General features: G+C 41.1%; 2 protein-coding genes across 2 annotated transcripts in view; one reads left to right on the top strand and one right to left on the bottom strand.

The window, feature by feature from the left end:
• The window catches only part of WDR20 (WD repeat domain 20), a 36,461-nt gene extending 32,482 nt beyond the window's left edge, over positions 1 to 3,979 (bottom strand). Inside the window, exon 1 of the mRNA XM_072428605.1 lies at positions 3,685 to 3,979. Coding sequence (XP_072284706.1) covers positions 3,685 to 3,933 — 249 coding nt within the window. The 5' untranslated portion in view covers positions 3,934 to 3,979. The remainder of the gene's footprint in view (positions 1 to 3,684) is intronic.
• Positions 3,980 to 10,733: 6,754 nt separating this feature from the next.
• On the top strand, positions 10,734 to 18,972 carry HSP90AA1 (heat shock protein 90 alpha family class A member 1). The gene is given in 12 exon segments (XM_072428430.1): positions 10,734 to 10,935; positions 11,609 to 11,756; positions 12,606 to 12,972; positions 13,822 to 13,955; positions 14,192 to 14,257; positions 14,259 to 14,276; positions 14,612 to 14,777; positions 15,506 to 15,696; positions 16,698 to 16,845; positions 16,970 to 17,238; positions 17,363 to 17,696; positions 18,533 to 18,972. Coding segments are annotated over 11 exon segments (1,950 nt in total). The 5' UTR covers positions 10,734 to 10,935; position 11,609; the 3' UTR covers positions 18,643 to 18,972.
• The last annotated feature ends 218 nt before the right edge of the window (positions 18,973 to 19,190 follow it).

A 19,190-nucleotide genomic window follows, 5' to 3' on the forward strand; every position in this document is an offset into this window, starting at 1 on the left:
AATTCACTTTAAAGCTTAGCTGAACATTCAGTTTAGGATTACAAAACGGGTATCAAACAAACAAGGTGCAAAGTTGGACTTCTTTAAGTCAGCTTATCCTAACCAGGGTTGGAACCTTGGGGTAGAGTTGTACCTCTCAGGTGAGTTTTGGTGACACCAATGATTTTTTGGCTATCTGTAAAGGGTGACATTCTTCCCAATGGCCAGCAATGTAAGTGGAATTCTTCCCATTGATCACCACACTAATATACTGTGATCTGTGGATATAGTAATTATATCAGGGGTCTCTTAAGACCTAAAATATTTCAGCCCTCCATGTTTAAAAACAGGAAAGAAGGCCCATTGCTCCCTGTGCAGAAGCAGAGGTCTCCCTGTAGGTGTGACAAGACCCCTGCAGAGTTCCAACCTAAAACTCTGCAAGATAAAAAGCTCATGCTGCTTAGTATTTGGAGACTAGCTCTGACTCATCCATTAGTATTGAAATGCGAAGTACAAGTCATATTTAAAATTGATTTCTGGCAAATGGTTGAATCACACAGGATACATTTTATTCATGTCAATTCAGTCTGGAGATTTAAAGAGCCCTAGCACAACCATATGACCCCCTTTTTCCATACTGCAGTGTAGCAAACAACTAGGTCACCTACCTAAACCTAACAATGGTAAAAGTAACAACAACAACCAATCAGGATTCAAGATGTTGATATTAAGGCTGCATACACATGTGCAATAATTGTGAAAGATCCTTTTTAACGATAAAAAGACAGTGACTGAGTGCTGTACATACAGCGCCATTCTAACAGCGGGGAGGGGAAATTGATAGAGCGGAACCCGCTGTGCGCTCTCCCCTTCACTTTCATTACGATCATTCCTAGTCCATGGATCCACCAGGACGATTGTCGAAACGACACACCAGATTCTCATCTGATATCAGGCCTGAGCTGATTATTGAACGAGAACCATTGGACATGTACGTAGCGTTAGTCCTTATTTTACAACATTTACCTTTTATTGAAAACACATGTAGCGGTTTATAGATCTACATTTCAGCAGCTTGGGGACAATATGCTGACCTTACCAAGAATTAGCCGGCTGCAGCAATTCCACAGCTCAAACATTAACTTCAGTTCTGCATTTTTACACACCTGGTCAGATTCACCATTTTTTTTTATATCCTGGCCAAGTTTTTTGACATTGAGTAGAATTTGGGCCGGGACACAGCAGTGACTATCATTCTCCAGCGACAATGACAAGCAATACTTATAAGCAGAGGCTACCTCTATAGAAGAGACTTCTCACAGTGGCTGGATGACACAGCAAGCATTTGTAGAGCAAACAGGCCTACAGCTGACAAACCAATCTGTTTGCCAGGACTGAGGAGAGGAATGCTCGGTGCAATATAAAACAAATAAGCAGGTGCTTTTATTGCAGCTGGTTTATAATACTTACATGTCCAAAAATGTTCTGCAACTGTGCAGAAGGCAACAATTTTAAAAGGGACCCATTGTTCTCTTCCTTGTTACAAATATGGGACTACGTTTTTCAGGCCTTGCTCCTAAATAAATAGGGACCAGATAAGTTTGCATCAAGAAACCAAGCAAAAATGAGGATCCAAACTCTCGGGCTACACCTTTCAAAAGCAAATCAGGGACTCCTCCAAATCATGGCCATGAGGGGACCTTCGGTGTTAAAGAGACGATCTTGTGCAGTAGGTTAAAAGCCTTTGATTGCAAAGCTTAAGTTTATCTTGCAAATTTGCTGCAGAACACTACACACCCAACATTTCCTGGAAAGAAAAATGTCAAAGGCCTCGGATTCAAATTACTTGAAGGCAGCGAGACATGACAGAGGATGAACTATTGCAGAGTCTGGCTATAGCAGGTCACACAAACTGGTTTGACCATCATGTGAAAGACTCTATATTTAGGTTATAGGCGTCTATGTATGGAAAAAGTACAACCCGACTCATTCAATCCAAACATTACTTGTTCATTAGGGGTTGTTTATTGTTATAACATTCCTGCAGAATTATTAGAATAGCTTCAGAGGTCTATTTTTGCACTATTTTAGAATCTGTCTTTCGAGGATTATGAACAATTTTTAGTTCTCCCCGGTCTCTTATAGCTGGGTGCACCACCCGGGACTTTTCAGTAACCACCCGGCTGTTTTTGGGTGGCCAAGATCTGGTTTAGAACACAGGTGCAGCCACCTGCCTGCAATTTCTTATCTTCTAGCTTATAAAATGTTCTGGGTTGAACACTAGAAGTGCACAAAAATGCTAAAGAAAGTTTTAGCTGAATTTTAAGAATCCACAAATCAGACGGGTCGCTATTGCATCATCTGTTCCAATCCCTCCTATCTGCCAGAATACCTAGCAATCCCATCTTCCCTTGTGCATGGGGAGCAAATGAACTTCTGCACGACTGCACAAGGGTTATGCCATGCCAGTACGCCAATCAAGATGGCCAAAGATCATCCACAGGAAGAGAGGGAAAAAAAGATGGTAGCAACCTGCAAGGAACAGGGACAGGCGAGTATAAGGGTTTAGTTTCGCTTTAAAGCTTCCCTACCCTGTACCCAAAACTTTCTATGCAAAAAAAAAAAAAAAAAAAAAAAATCTATCTCTGTTATGCAAAGGGATTTCTGTCTTTAAGTATTTGGGAAAAACCACTGGCAGGCACTTATTTCCAATTGTTTGGTGTCCAAGGGGCATCCACTAGCTGTTTGGGTGGATTGCTGCATTTTTTTTTTTTGCATTTGCTTTGCACTGCATCATATGATATCTGCTCTCTGGCTGTTGAACTCCAAAGCATTGTGAAACGTTTTTAAGCGTACAAAAAAGGTGACATAAAAGTGTACAAGCAGATCAGCGACAAATCTCCCTGAGTGAATAAAAAGTCTCCATACACTGCACAGCAACTGCACGCAAACCGCTTGTACAAAAGATTTCAAGCAACCCGATTTGTTTCAATGATAACTTTGTGGTGGTTGATGTGAGGCTGGCCATCTGAACCTCATTTTAAATCACCCTTAAATGTTTACTTGCGGCAAATAAAAAAAGAAGAAAGTTGCTTAATACGGTGGGCAGGTAAGACCGAGCTATGCATTTTCCCTGTATCTGGTATGAAGGAGTCCTGCCAAGTAACTCATCCAGCGGCTGCCAAATTACAACCCACATGATGATTATCAAGATGAATGAATGCAGACAAAAGGTTATGAAGGAGCCGATAAGACTTTAAAGAAGAAAAAAAACAATATTTTCAGCAAGTACGCCTTTCCAGTTATTACTGTAACGTTTACGTGGAGGTCATTTTGTTGCAACTTACATTTATTTTTACATGCTGGCTGTCCTGTTTTTTCCCCATGATAGGACGAAGGTTATCTTTATACAAGACATCCCCAAATACAGCGGCCCAGATAAAGGATAAGACACATTGGGCCTGATTTATTAAAGGACATCTCTCTGTATTACACACACATGACATCTCTCTGTATTACACACACACATGACATCTCTCTGTATTACACACACATGACATCTCTCTGTATTACACACACACACACACACACACACGTCACATGACATCACAAAGCTCAGCAGACCCCCGCCTTGCCCCCCCGTCGTCTCCTGGGTGACCCCTCAGCCCTGTCAGTTGCCCCGCCCCCCTGCGGGCGCCCCCTCACCTTCCTGACGCCCTTGTAGATGTAGAAGTAGAGCTCGCGGCCCACGTTAAAGCAGATGCGGTCGCCGTTGCCGGACTGGTCGTTGACGTTGACGAAGGAGACCCGCACTGGGTTGGAGCCCTGCGAGTTGAAGGGGACGCGGTTGGGGCGGCTGTACTCGGAGTGAGAGAGGAGCTTGTACAGGCCTTCCCGGGTAGTGAACTGGCTCTTAATTTCGTTCATTTCCTTCCCTCCTCCCTCCGCCGCCATCTTGGAAAGCCGCTCTCATCCTGCCAAGTACCCGGATCTAACTCATTGCGCATGCACCGGCCCAGCCCTCGGGGCTCCGCTCACCGCGCGACCGCCCTCCCCTCCCTAAGTAGGCGGAGCCTGTCACCAGTCACGCGCAGATCCCCTTCTACGCATGCGTGATAACCCTGCTCTCAGTACGTCTGGCTCTGGGTGCTGTTTGAACGCCCTCTTGCGTTTGGCTGTGAATACTCCATGGAAAGCATGATGCTGTTTCATTGCTCACAGTGAAAATTCTGTAAAAAATCTGATGCATATAAAATCTCTGGTTTTCACTATTTATTACCCTAATACTTTATCCACTGCTGAACACAGGCAGAGAAACTAAACACACAACTGAAACTGTTATTTTACTGTCAAAGGAACTTTATTTACAGTAAATATTACAAAATAATTGCCAGTTTACATTCTATCATTTGTTTCCAGGTATCATGTGATAAAGAGCTTAGTAACATCTCAGTGCTATATAAGTACATGATAATTTATAAGAACAAAGTAGCAAAAAATCAATTTAATTATTAAAATTAATATTGTCCATTAACAGACAAAATATCAAACCCCATTGATGCAATATTTAGAGTCAATCCAGAGATTTCCCTTGCAGTATTTCTTTTATGCCACTGGATGTCCCAAGTTCCAGTTTTAGATAACAAATTCAGAGAATTCCCCTGCAGTACTTTTTCTGCCATTAGATGTCCTCAGTCACATCCCTGCCTAAGATATTAAAACCAGAGATTTCCGTTGCAGTATTTGTTTTCTGCCACTAGATGTCCCCATTTCTAGTCTTAGATAATCAATCCAGAGAATTGCTCTCCTACAGTACTTTTTTTCTGCCACTAGGTATCCCTAGTTCTGGTCTTTTAAAGCTTAAAGAGTTTTAAAGCTTACCTGGTAACCACATGCCCGTGGTGTCATCCAGCGGTTTCTGCAGCATCCACAAGCAATTCCTGGCATAGGTATCCTCGATCAATGCCCGTCCAGTATCTGTGTAGCCTGCTGATGCCCACCCAGCAACTGCGCCCCCGGCATTTGAACGTTGGGGATGCGAGGCCAGGTGATGCAGATGCCGGTGGGGCATGGGAACCAGGCAGGAAATTTGAAATAATAAGTATTTTTAAATGTACAGCTTTGACATTTAAAAATACTTATTCAGACCGCCAAGAAGGTTAATCAGTACAGAGATTTCCCCTGCAGGATTTCTTTCCTGCCACTAGATGTTCTCAGTCCCAGCTTTAGATAATCAATCCTTAGATTTCCACCACTGCAGTACTTCTTTTCAGCCACTAGATGTCCTTAGTTTCAGTTTTAGATAATCAATCCCGAGATTTTTTTTGTAGTATGTATTTTCTGCCACTAGACGTCCTCACTTCCAGTTTTAGATAATCCACAGAATTCCACCCCTACAATACTTTTTTTCTGCCACTAGATGTCCCCAGTTGCAGGCTTGATAATCAATCCAGGGTTTTTCACCCCCGCAGTACTTTTTTTCTGCAACTAGGTGTCCCCAGTTCCAGTTTTATATATTCTATCCAGATATTTCCTCTTCAATAATTCTTTTCTGCAACTAGAAGTCCTCAGTCCCAGCCTTAGATCAGTGCTCACCAACCTTTTCGGTCCCACAGACCACTAAAATTACCAGCTCTGGACCGCACATGCGCCGGGGGCCAGGTGTCACACAGAGGGGAAGAAACTTCCCCCAGAGTGAGGGCATAATGCCAAAACCCGCCCACTTTCCCATCGTAGGTCTGAGAATGTCCAGAATCACAAACCCTGAGCCTGCGATCCGTACAGGAGACATGGTCCGCGTCTCCTGTCGGGGTGTCCCTCCAGCAGGGTCCTTCTCCTGACCCCACTCGGGGGCGCACCAGCCAGAACCGTGGACCATCGGTTGGTGACCGCTGCCTTAATAATGAATCCAGTCTTCCCCTACAGTATTTCTTTTCTGCCACTAGATATCCTCAGTTCCAGTCTTAGATAATCAATCCAGAAAATTGCTCTCCTACAGTACTTCTTTCTGCAACTAGGTATTCCCAGTTCCAGTCTTTGAGTTTTTCACCTCTGCAAGTACTTCTTTTCTGGAACTAGATGCCCCAAGTTCCAGATTTAGAGATTTCCCCTGCAATAATTCTTTTCTGCCACTAGATGTCCTCGGTCCCAGCTATAGATAATCCAGAGATTTTCCTTGCAGTATTTCTTTTCTGACACTAGATGTCCCTATAAATATTCAATTCAGCTAATTCCCTGCAGCTCTTTTTTCTGCCACTAGATGTCCTCGGTCCCAGCTATAGATAATCCAGAGATTTTCCTTGCAGTATTTCTTTTCTGACACTAGATGTCCCTATAAATATTCAATTCAGCTAATTCCCTGCAGCTCTTTTTTCTGCCACTAGATGTCCCCATTTCAAGTCTAATTTAAGCAATCCAGAGAATTCCACCACTGTAGTACTTTTTTTCTACACTAGATGTCCTCATTCAGTTAGCCAAAATCATTTAACCCTCTTCTCCTATACCCATGTCATCCTGGACTGGCCCTATCCTGTGAATGAACAGTCAAAGAAGAAGCAGCACAGTTATGAGCTCTTCTTTATGTTACACTGCTCTCTCCTCATATCAACACACAAACGACAAGCCTATTTTTTAAGCCCCGATGAAGGTGAATTCTGTGGTCCCCAAAGCATGTTAGTTTTAGTTTTATGAAGAAATAAACATATGCATTTTGAAAATCAATGGTGTGACACCCCGATCTTCTTCCGCTGTCTGCATCCTCTGGGGAGCTTCCTGTTTCTGTTGGTGGAAGGAGGAAGTGAACGGAAATCTTTCAAGTGGAGATCCAGACATCAATGACAGTTTTGTCTTTTATATAAAACATTCTTCTTTGGATAGACAGCAATCTCTACCAAGCCATAAGAATAATTCAAGGGCGTAGGGAGATGTAGAGCTTTGCTTGTTTGTGTTTGGTAGAAATGGGCTCATGCATTCCCATCATTTCCTCTTTCCCCAATGCCAGTGGAGTAGCTACAGACCCGGGCCCTGATATATGGAACTGGACCCCTCCCTCTCCACTACAACCTATACCGCACAGCTTAGACCCCCTTCCCAGGTAACAGATCCTCAGTGGTATAACCCCATCCCAAAGCCAGATTCCTATTGTGTGTTACTTCTCCTTTTCCTAGATTGTAAGCTCTTTGTGGCCGGGTACTCTCCTCCTCCTGGGTCACTGTCTGTATCTGTCATTTGCAACCCCTATTTAATGTACAGCGCTGCATATTATGTTGGTGCTACATAATAATAATAGCAACAAAGGATCCCTGTGACATATTCTTCCCCCCTCCAAAGAGACACATACTCAGTGACAGACCCCTCAGTAAAACAGACACCAATTTGATTTGGCTGCCTTACTGACCAGTAAAGGTGCCATTCCTATAATGCAGTGCACCTTGATGACGGAAAAGTGCTTTCTATTGCAGATGAGCAGCACATTGTAGCTGCAGAGCAATGATATGAACCTGGGCTTGGTGCATTTTTCCAGATGATGGCAGCCACGCCTGCATCATGTATAGTATAGCAGCCACATGTAGCCTGCAGGATCACCAGGGGTCATTTTATTAAAAGCTTAGTTTTGAATAGAATACTTTTAGAAGATTTTGTCATACAACCTTTTGTGTGACTTTTTGCAGCTGCTTCCTCATGTTGCATCCTTCACCCATTGGTGTGCCAGTTTTATTATAAAAGCTGTGTAGTATTAAACATGATCTGTAGTTGGCCCGGGCACCCAGCCTCAGCCAGTCATGGAAGTCTCTATTTATAGTACAAGATGCATGAGTGTCCATACCTCCGGGATGACATATTGCCAGCTGCACCCATGAACCTTCTGGACTTTTCCAGAGCTCAGATGTTCATTGTCTGCACCGCTACAATATTATTATTTTTATTAAACATATTACGCAGCGCTGTACATTGAATAGGGGTTGCAAATGACAGACAGATACAGACAATGACATAGGAGAGGTGCCTGCCCCGAAGAGCTTACAATCTAGGAGGTGGGGGAAGTAGCACAAAATCGGAGGGGGCTGCAATCATTCCTGGTATTCTTTTCCCTCCATCACAATGTGCAGTCAATAATGGGGTTTATTGGTGTATATATAAAGATTCAAATCGGCAATTCTGTTTTCTTTATTTTTGCAAATCTATTTGATATTTGTATGTTGCCATAATTATATGCCCGATAAGATTTTATATAATGGCAAATAAAGTTTTGATTGCCATGCTGTATTTACCCCAAATTTGGAATCAGAAGCTCAATTTGCTTGAAGGCAGTAACTGATCAACACTTTATCTAGCTAAAAATGGCAATAAATGTTAATTGTGGTCACTGATCCCTACAAAGTGACTATCACGGCAAAGGTGATGTTTGTAATACCACTGATTCCCATTGTAACGTACGGCATGCTCTAACTGTCATTCAGGTTTTGGTGGATACCAGCAAGTTGCATTACACTTAGGCAACTTATTGTTTATAACCAGTGGTAAGATCTGTGCACATAAATGCTAACGTCACTCACTTCTATTTCCATTCATTGTTGCTGACCTTCTTCAAAGGTCAGTTTCTTATATCTCTTGGAGACACTATTGGTGAGATCTATTATTTCCCACATCCCTGTGCTAGGTTCCTAGGTCTGTGAACCTGCTGTGCCCATTTTGATGAGATCCCTCCAATTTCTGCTGGATTTTTACATTTATATCATGGATAATGTAACAAGAGGCTTATAATGGCACAAACACCCTAAAGTGACCACATTAATGCACTGGAATACCATTCAAAAGGAATTTCACTGCAATACTCTATGATGGGTAGCAGTAACACATATATTATTGTGTGCAGTTTATAGGTGTAGAGCTGGCCTCAAATAGAAAAAAATGACAACCAGGCAGGTTCTTTATTGCAGAAGGGGCAGAGGATGTCTGTAAACTTACCTGCCTGATTGCAATTTCTTTATTTACACTCACCTGTCCTTGCAATATTGTAAATGTTGCCATCTTCTTCCTCTCCTCTTTTCTGTTAGATCCTTAACCATCTTGGTTGGCCAGACTGGGATCATGTATTTCCCTGAATACTGCACATACCAGTGTATTAGAAAGATTGCGAACAAACATGGGGACATCATCTGCTTGCATGCAATTCTAAAATGCAGAACTATAGTTCTACTTAAGTTTTTGCACAGAGGAATCCTTTTTAACCTGCTCCTGGTTGGTGCAATCCTGGATCCACTGGCAACATTTTAGGTGCCTGGGATCGATAACCTTTTGACTTTTGACATTGGAAAGGATCTTTCACGATCCTTTCCAACAGCAAAAGACTGAAAGATGCATGAAAGGGCCCGCTGCATACAGCACTGCTCTATGGAGACGGGAGGGAGGAGGACGGGTGATGGCAGCCCATTGCGCTCTCTCCCCTTCACTTCCATTGCAGTCGTTTGTCAGGACTGATCCATGAACGATGTCAGACGAGCGCAAATTCATCATCTGACGTGTGTACCTAGCCTAAGTCTTTTTCAGTCTTTGGCAAAAGCTTGTGGTTGCAAAGCCTAGCTTTGAAACGCTTGCAAAAGTGGTAATTTTAGGTCTGTAAAGGCGGATGGAGCAGCGTGTAGCATCTGAAAAAATGCTTGTCAATACTTCCATAGACAAATGCCGGAAAAGAAGGAGAAAAAAACAAACCAATTTCTTCCAATAGTAAACTTTTTGAAAGTGGGTATGTGTTACCCCTTGAAAAAAGTTGTGAACAAGCACAGTTTATTTCTAAGCATCTGTTAGATGCTCAGAATCACAAAACCTTATATAACTAAACATTAGTTGATACATATGTTATTTGGTAAATAATAGGGCTCATTCCACCCTAAAATATTTTTTTATAGGTGGTGATTATTGGCTAGGTCAGCCCCTAAATTGTTATAATCCATGAATACTCCAAAAGGGAGATTTCCTTACCATAATTTTCATTCTGTTCTTGTCCACCTTGGAGTTTGGGATTTCCCTGCTTACCTTTGTGTAACCCAGCTCCTACTTCTGCAGTTTATTGGTAAGCACAAATTGTTACATTTACATGTCTCTTCTTAGTTAGTCGATGGGAGCCGTGCCTGGTGCCCCAAAAAAATAAAATGCAATTGATACATAAGTCCCAAGGCTCCCCTTTTCATTTCAGGGTGATAATTATCCTCAACCAATTGAAAGAACTAGACATAGATCAAGTTGAGAAAGCTTTGGTTTATACCCAACATAGATTTTATGATTAATGGAATAAAGCGTATAGTCTGCTGGCCCGGCTGGCTGGAAATAAGGCAGCGGACGCTACCCCAGGGGTAAACAGGGATGGGCAGGGAGTACTTAAACAAATTGCTAAGATTTTTGGGGAATATTACAAATACTTATATACTACAGTCCACGATTCACAAAGCCATATACAGTTGCAATTATCTTACAAAGCTCTTCCTTTTCGAGTAATTAAATCTTGGAATAACCTTCTTTGCTAGGTGAAGGTTCAGGAAAGCCTCAGAATACAATTTTTGAGCATAGCAGACAAATGTAGATCTGCAGCAGCTATTAATAACCCATTCCTGGTGTCCCAACACATGCACAGTCTTCCATGGAATCTGATACCCTCCCTGGAAGCTTCTCACCCCTTCTAGCTCAGTATGAGAGACTCTTCTAGAATGAGCTGCTGGTGCTATAAAAGAGAGTTGGCACAGCTTGGCTGCAGTTACCCCAGAGGAAGGCAAGACAGAAACACAAAGGAGCATCAAATATAAAGAAGCCACATAGGCATCTTAAAGGAATACATAGAAGCTGCAGACCCTAGATAAGGATAGAAATACAGAAGACGACACATCTTTATCACAGCAAAGGACAAGGAGCAATCTGACGCACATATTTAACTATAGTGCAACTAGAATACTTATAGATCAGGTAAGTAGAGATGCTGGGAGAGCTGCAGAATTCTGTAACTTTGCAGAGGGCATATATCACACAAGTTTATGTTGCAATTGATTGGTCATGGTTTGGATACTAGCAATGTGAGTATGATATGCATTGAGATAACCCAAGAATGTATTCATGCAAACATATAGGATTACTGATAGGTCCACATTATTCATGGCTGCATTGTTTGCAAATGTGTACTGCAAAAAGGTATTTGAATAATTCCATGGGACAGTGGTCTCAGATAGATGCTCTGTCTGGTGGCTATATTTTGCTGTTTTTAGGGTAAAGCCCCATACAGAAGCTCAATCATTGTTGCATCTGATTGACAGTGGGTGACAGTAGACGCGATGGGTGATGTACAAACAAGCTGCTTGTTAACTTATCTGACCTATAACTAAGTTATGGTGGAAGACAAGCAGGAGGCACCATGCTGCATCCTCCCCATTACTAAACAATAGCTGCAATTCATATTGGCTGTTTAGTAATCCAGCATGTCAAGCTGCTAAATGATCTTATAGGAATAACTGCACTACTTAGATTAGCTTATTTTTTTCATCTTGGGTGATGGTGATCTTGCATGTGTACACAGATTAACTTTTAAACCAGCTCTTCGCAGGGTAATGCCAAATAACAGTGTCATATATTTCTTCGTTCCCAGGATGCCTGAAGAACATAGACCAATGGACGAGGAGGTGGAGACCTTCGCTTTCCAGGCTGAGATAGCTCAGCTTATGTCACTGATCATCAATACTTTCTATTCTAACAAAGAGATCTTTTTACGAGAAATCATTTCCAACTCATCTGATGTAAGTTGCATAAATAAATACATGTATTGTAATTCTATCACTGCTCCATCTGAACAAAACTTGCATACAATGATCATGTATTTGCAAAGCTATATTAATTATTAATAAATATTAGGTTGTTTATATTACTAGAGGTGGACAGTCTTAGCCCAATTCTGTGCCCATTAAGTAGCCAATCAATAAACAATCATTTTTAGGGTTTCTGCAGTGGAAATCCCCTAAGAAACCCTAATCCCTAAGAAAATTGTCAATGTCATTGTTAAATTGGAAAATTCATCCCCCTGCAAAATGTTTTAGTGACCACAGGAAAACCTAGACTTTTCTATGACCAATATTATTGGTCATCAGAACAAAATGTATTATTATCAATAATATGCCAATATGCAGTCCTTTACAGAGTCCATAATTATAATGACACCAACTATCGAACAAGGGAGCACACATCCTAATATCCCTAGTATAATCTAAGGTCCATTTTGGAAGGCAGATAACCTGGGTACCAGAGGAAATTGAAGGGAAAACTGCATGAATATAATATCCTGTCCAAAATTTGAACCTGAAACCCTCGTGCTAGCCATTGAGACGGGTAAATTCTCTCCAGTAGAGAGAGACAGCATTAAAAACCTGATAGGAGGTCAACTCTTACCTACTGTTTCCAGAACTGAAGAATAAATGGGTGGAAATATACTATAAGGATAAGTTGACCCATTAACACTTATTTTTAATGAGACATCTCCATTGCTTTAGGTGATGTCTCCTGATAGCTACTAAAGGACAACAGCTATATTTGTAAGCCTTTACTATAATATAAATATTCTAATTTGACCTATAATTATTTCATCCTTTTAGGCACTTGACAAGATCCGCTATGAGAGTCTCACTGATCCCAGCAAATTAGATTCTGGGAAAGATCTAAAGATTGACTTGATCCCCAACAGACAGGATAGAACCCTGACCATTATTGACACAGGAATCGGCATGACCAAAGCTGATCTCATCAACAACCTGGGAACCATCGCCAAATCCGGAACCAAAGCCTTCATGGAGGCTCTGCAAGCCGGAGCTGATATCTCCATGATTGGTCAGTTTGGTGTTGGTTTCTACTCTGCCTATCTCGTTGCTGAGAAAGTGACGGTGATCACCAAGCATAATGATGATGAGCAGTATGCCTGGGAATCTTCAGCTGGAGGATCCTTCACTGTTAGAGTGGATAACAGTAAGTGGTAAAGTTTGTTTTCTTCTACTATAAAAAGGTGGTGAAGAAATGATCAATGCTGATCAGTGATATGATCCATAGCAATCAAACAGATTTCTCAATACTAGGGTCACATTAGTAATTATTTTCTTACAGATTGCTTGGTATGAAATGCAGAATTTTGCTTAATACAGTGTATGGTGATGTGTGGAGATGGGGTTAAATCCCATGGTGGGTTAAACTCAAACCTACTCTATTCACAATTTCCATAACCTTTGAAGTGGATGAACTTTACAAGGTTAACATCCACTTCCCATGCAATGTCTCCCTTACCTTCTATAATACTAAATTCCATTCCTGCCCTGCTTGGAATGGATTAATCAGGCAGGAAATGGGGGAAAATCTGCATCACAGAAATATAAAGACTGTGTTGCTGTGAGAGAGTTCCCCTCACTTTCTGTCTGGTGAAATGTCAGAAGGGCAAGAAATAAGGGTAAATCTCTCCATTGGAGCACCATATGACAATACAAGCCTTGGAAGATTCCTAATCCCTTCCTGTTCAATCCAAAGCTAAGAAAAAAAAATAATTTGGCTAGACATACTTTTTAACACTGGGACATTTATGACTGATGACTGGGAAATTTAGCTGCACTTCCGGCATGGTGTGAGAAGACTCTTAGAAGGACTGGGGTTAGCTAGGGATGGGGTGGTGCTTGCAGGGAGTTCCAGATATTGTATTCATTATAATGCACTCCAGTGTGATATGGTTGAGCCCTCCTAACTTTATGTTGTCTTTTGGTTACTGAAAACCTTTTCTTATATTTGGTGTCAGATCAGAGCTATTCATTTTGTCATGTTTTGCTTTGTCAGATGAACCTCTGGGGCGAGGTACAAAAGTCATCCTGCATCTGAAGGAAGACCAGATTGAGTACTTGGAAGAAAAGAGGATTAAGGATGTTGTGAAGAAACATTCCCAGTTTATTGGCTATCCTATTACTTTGTATGTAAGTATCCTACGCACTAAAATGTTTTGCAAAAAAGTGAAATTGATCCTTCTGTTAAATTGCCATGTGTATGGCCAGCCAGGCCAATGCAGTGGGACAGATAAGGACTAAATTCACAGCTGCAGGTAACATTATATGATCTGCAGGAAAAATATTGCTTAGTAAAATTCTTCATAGATATTGCTTTCTAAACCCCAATGTCATAGAACCTGGGCTCACTCATTCTTGTCACACAGGTAGAAAAGCAACGTGAGAAGGAAATCAGCGATGATGAAGCTGAAGCAGAAACTACAGAAAACAAAGGATCACCTGGCTGTGAAAGTAAGAGACCCTTATTATTACCGGTATTCCACCACTTAATGCACATTAGTGCAATGATTTCTAACCTTTGGATTGCTTCAGAGGTTGCTACCGGTAGGGGTTCCTTTAGCAATTTGTGTCCCTCACTAACACCAATGATCTATTCGGGAATCTTTGGGGTGGCATGCCTCCATCTGGCCAGCTGTGTACCAGGAATTGGGCGTATCATTGTTAGGAGTTCCCTGAGACTTGAAAGTTGTATAAAGGGTTCCCCATTTTTTAAAAAATGAGAAACTGGGATCATATCAGGGTTTATGCTTATTACATGACTGATGTACCTTCCTGTTATTTTTCAGCATTTCTCCGTTGAGGGACAGCTTGAATTTCGGGCTCTCCTCTTTGTGCCCAGACGGACATCTTTCGACTTGTTTGAGAACAAGAGGAAGAAGAATAACATCAAATTGTATGTGCGCAGAGTGTTTATCATGGACAATTGTGAAGAGCTCATCCCAGAATTTCTTAGTAAGTTCTTGTTACATAATTCTTTCTGTAAAATTTCAGCAGGCAGTTTGAACATTAATGTAAATAAGTACCAATATAAGTTTTGGAGATTTGCTCACTGATCTTCCCATTCTTCACTATATAAAATATAGTAATATATAAATATAACCATCTGGGAAGATGGAACCCGCCTCATAGAGGGTAAATACATGGGAACTCAGCTCAGAGATCTTATTAAGAGAGTCCCCAAGATATAGAAGAAACTACCAGGTGCTTTAACCCTCCAGCAGCTAACTAAAACCAGCTGGCTCTTAAGTGAACCTGTCACTTGAATTCAGAGAAAATGCTGTATGCTTTTGCTCAGGACAATCTTTCTTTGTATCCCAGTTCCCCCATGATTTATTAAAGCTCTCCAAGACTGGAGAGGATACACTTTCATCAAAAAAGCTGGGCGATCCAGCAAACCTGAAATGGATTTCTTAAAAGGCATTTGCTAGTTTTTAGCAAATGTTGGCAATCCTGAACCAGATCCATTTCAGGTTTGCTGGATCAACTAGCTTCACTGATGAAAGTGTATCCTCTCCAGCCTTGGAGAGCTTAAATAAATCAGGCCGATAGCCTCTATGCTTGTAGTGAAACTGTATTATTTAAAAAACAGGATGAGGGACTAGTGATAAAAAGTAACTATTACCTAGAAAAAAAATTTACATAGTACACTATTGCTCATGTGATCATTTTTTGTCTGGTAGACTTCATTAAAGGTGTTGTGGACTCTGAAGACCTACCATTGAATATTTCCCGTGAGATGTTGCAACAGAGCAAAATTCTCAAAGTTATCCGGAAGAACTTGGTGAAAAAGTGCCTGGAATTGTTCACAGAGATGGCTGAGGACAAAGAGAACTACAAAAAGTTCTATGAGCAGTTCTCCAAGAATATTAAGGTAAGAGAAGAGGATCCCCCAGGCAACCGATCATGTTCAATGTTTACTGAATTCACATTAGCAAAGTAAAGAATAAGTTCACCTTGTGAATCCTTATCTGGTTGAGCCATTCTTAACTTTTATTAGTAATTGTTCTAGTTCTAGTTTTAACATCAGTAGGGGTTAATGCAATGAAATCTTAAAGAGGAGACAATAATGCTGTAATTCCAATATGGTGCAAATGAAGACCTCCGGATCCTGGGTATTTTAGCTTATTCTTGGGCTCTGAAAGATTTCAGATTAGGCTTTTATTGTTACAACCACTCCCAAATTTCAGATGCCCATTATCAGCCAACAGAGTGAAAATATGAACTGGCACAGTCACCAATTTGTAGCTGAGGTTTCCAAGCATTGTATTTGCAAACTTACTAACTTACTTGCTGTTTATAGCAGTATTAGTGGCAGAATAGATTGTTGGAGGTAAACATGTTGGGTGCCACATGAATAGGAGGTTTCCATTTAGGCAATATGATATGGCTGAAAATTGCAAAGTTCAAAACTGGGAGATATGGTGGTGTTATGAATGGCTCTTTTGTCTTAAAACCTAACTTTGAGGAAATTATAGTGTCCCTCTACAATGCTTAAATGCTTTGTCCCGGAGAACATTAAAGTACTTTTTTTATGTACCATAAACGCTTGATTATACAAGTTTCCATCTCTTACATTGCTGGTCCCCCGAACTCTCTTTGGTGCTTTGTCTGTCAGTCGCAGGTCTCTAATGTCATCAGGTACAATGCAAGACCAGCACTGTGAGGACACTTAGAGCTCTCCCACAACCCTGAACTTCAGAGAAGAGCACCAACTGAGTGTGATCAGAAAGAAATCAGCTAAAATAAATGAGCATTTACCTTTGCAGTGCCCGTGGTGCCCCATGATAGTTTCCCTAGATTTTTTCTTTAAGTGATTTTAAGGTCAATATCAATATTTTTAGATATAAAAATCCACTGCTTTCCATTTTACAGCTTGGAATTCACGAGGACACTCAAAATCGTAAGAAGCTTTCCGAACTGTTGCGTTATCACTCCTCAGCTTCTGGAGATGAAATGATTTCACTGGCAGACTATGTATCACGTATGAAGGAGAACCAGAAACATATCTACTACATCACAGGTATGACTGTATGACCAGATCTCTTGGTAATAGTTGATCCCTGGATCCAGTCTGGACTATTCAGAGGAAGCGCATGTGCTGCACAATTCTTTATACTCTTCTATTTTTCCTTGTCTACGTGTAGGTGAGACCAGGGAGCAGGTGGCCCATTCGGCCTTTGTGGAGAGGCTCCGTAAACACGGTCTAGAAGTCCTCTACATGACGGAACCCATCGATGAGTACTGTGTGCAGCAGCTGAAGGAGTTTGATGGCAAAACTTTGGTGTCAGTTACAAAGGAAGGCCTGGAACTTCCTGAGGATGAAGAGGAGAAGAAAAAGAAGGAAGAGATCCAAGCCAAGTTTGAGGAACTCCTCAAAGTCATGAAAGACATTCTGGATAAGAAGATTGAGAAGGTAAGTTTTTCTTGTGTCATAAAAGAATATAAAGCCAAGCTAGACATTCTGTCCTTTAAAGTATTGGAACTTACAATGGTTTGTTTAAAAGTTCAAGCTTTTCTAATTAGTATTTAATCTCCAGGTGGTGATCTCCAACAGATTGGTGGAGTCTCCATGCTGCATAGTGACCAGCACCTATGGATGGACAGCCAACATGGAGCGTATCATGAAAGCTCAGGCACTCAGAGACAATTCCACGATGGGTTATATGGCGGCCAAGAAACATCTCGAAATCAACTGTGATCACCCGATCATTGAAATTTTACGGCAGAAGGCTGAGGTCGACAAGAATGATAAATCTGTGAAGGATCTGGTGATTCTACTCTATGAAACTGCCCTGCTGTCTTCTGGTTTCACCCTGGAGGACCCACAAACACATGCAAACCGCATTTACAGAATGATCAAGCTTGGATTAGGTGAGCCCCTTTTAGTACAACATATCATAGGAATAGGTTTTCCTTAAGGTCACATACAATACTGAAGCCTCTTTGAACCTAGGATGGCTCTTGTAAAATGTTAATAAATCCAAACAGCTATATAAAGATCTGAGACATCAGTGGTGGACATAGCCAACAGAGGGGCCCTGAGCAGTACTGACATGGGGCCCTCCCTTCAGACTGACTGGGGGCCCCATGGGGTTCCTTGTTGGATAAGGAGGGCCCTTATTCAGTAACACAGTGCACCTCTCTATGTCTGTCCCTGTGTATATGTGAAAATATTACTGGGGACATAAAATTTGTAGTTTTAAAACCTCCATTTCTTCCTATAGTTGATCCCATTGGGATTAGAGTAGAGCACAGAATATCTATAGTAGGAACTTTTTATGGTTTTGGACACAGCGGGGAACGGTTAGAATCCTGGTCAGGTTTTTACTGTTTCTGACCCTGATTTATTAAAGCTCTCCAAGGCTGGAGAAGATACACTTTCATCAGTGAAGCTGGGTGATCCAGCAAACCTAGAATGGATCCGGTCTAGAATTTAAAACACTATTAGCTAATGACGTTTAGGAAATTCAGTCCAGGTTTGCTGGACCCCCAGTTTCACTGAAACAAGTGTATCCTCTCTAGCCTTGGAGAGCTTTATTAAATTAGGGCCTCGGTCTCTACTGAGGAGCTTCACCCTCCATAAATGGCCCTGGTGATGCAAGGGTCATGCAATAGGAAATCCATAATATAAAAAATAGGAGATGAGGGGAAATTTTTTAATGGGCATCTGTTGCGAAGGTTTACTGACCTTTAATTTCTTTGTACAGCGATTGATGAAGATGACATCACTCAGGAGGAAATCACAAGCCCTGTGGTCGAAGACATGCCCCCACTAGAGGGCGATGATGATTCATCCAGAATGGAAGAAGTAGACTAAAGAATAGAATATTGCCCCTAGGGTATTGAGTGCCAATGTGTACAGTTTTTCTAATTTGTGTACAGTATCCTATTGACATGAAGGATATATTATAACTTGGTATGAATATATTGGAGGAAATTAGATTTATTGAGTACCTTTGATATTGCTTAGTAGCAAATCACCCAATGTTTTCAATATCTCAGATTGGAGCTTATTTACATTGGTAGCACACCATGTGTCCAACATGTTGGCTTATTATATAAGCTATCTTGTTACCTATTTTGCTATTTTTTTTCTTTCTTTTTTTAAGATAAATATTTTGGTAATAAAATAAGATTCATGTAGCAACTTATTGTCATGTTTATTTTTCATTACAAAATGACTTTACATAACAGTCCTCTGGGTTATATGGCACTGGGTACAATTCTACCATAAACACTAGTTTCGGGCATCTTCATAGATCATAGACATCTAGTTCATAGACATCTAGTGGTGAAAATATGTATTGCAGGGGCAGTTTCAAATTAAAAGTATTGTAACATTGCAACATTTTTTTTAAAAAAGTG

The sequence above is a fragment of the Pyxicephalus adspersus genome, chromosome 12 (genome assembly GCF_032062135.1).
Source record: "Pyxicephalus adspersus chromosome 12, UCB_Pads_2.0, whole genome shotgun sequence".
NCBI lineage: Eukaryota > Metazoa > Chordata > Amphibia > Anura > Pyxicephalidae > Pyxicephalus > Pyxicephalus adspersus.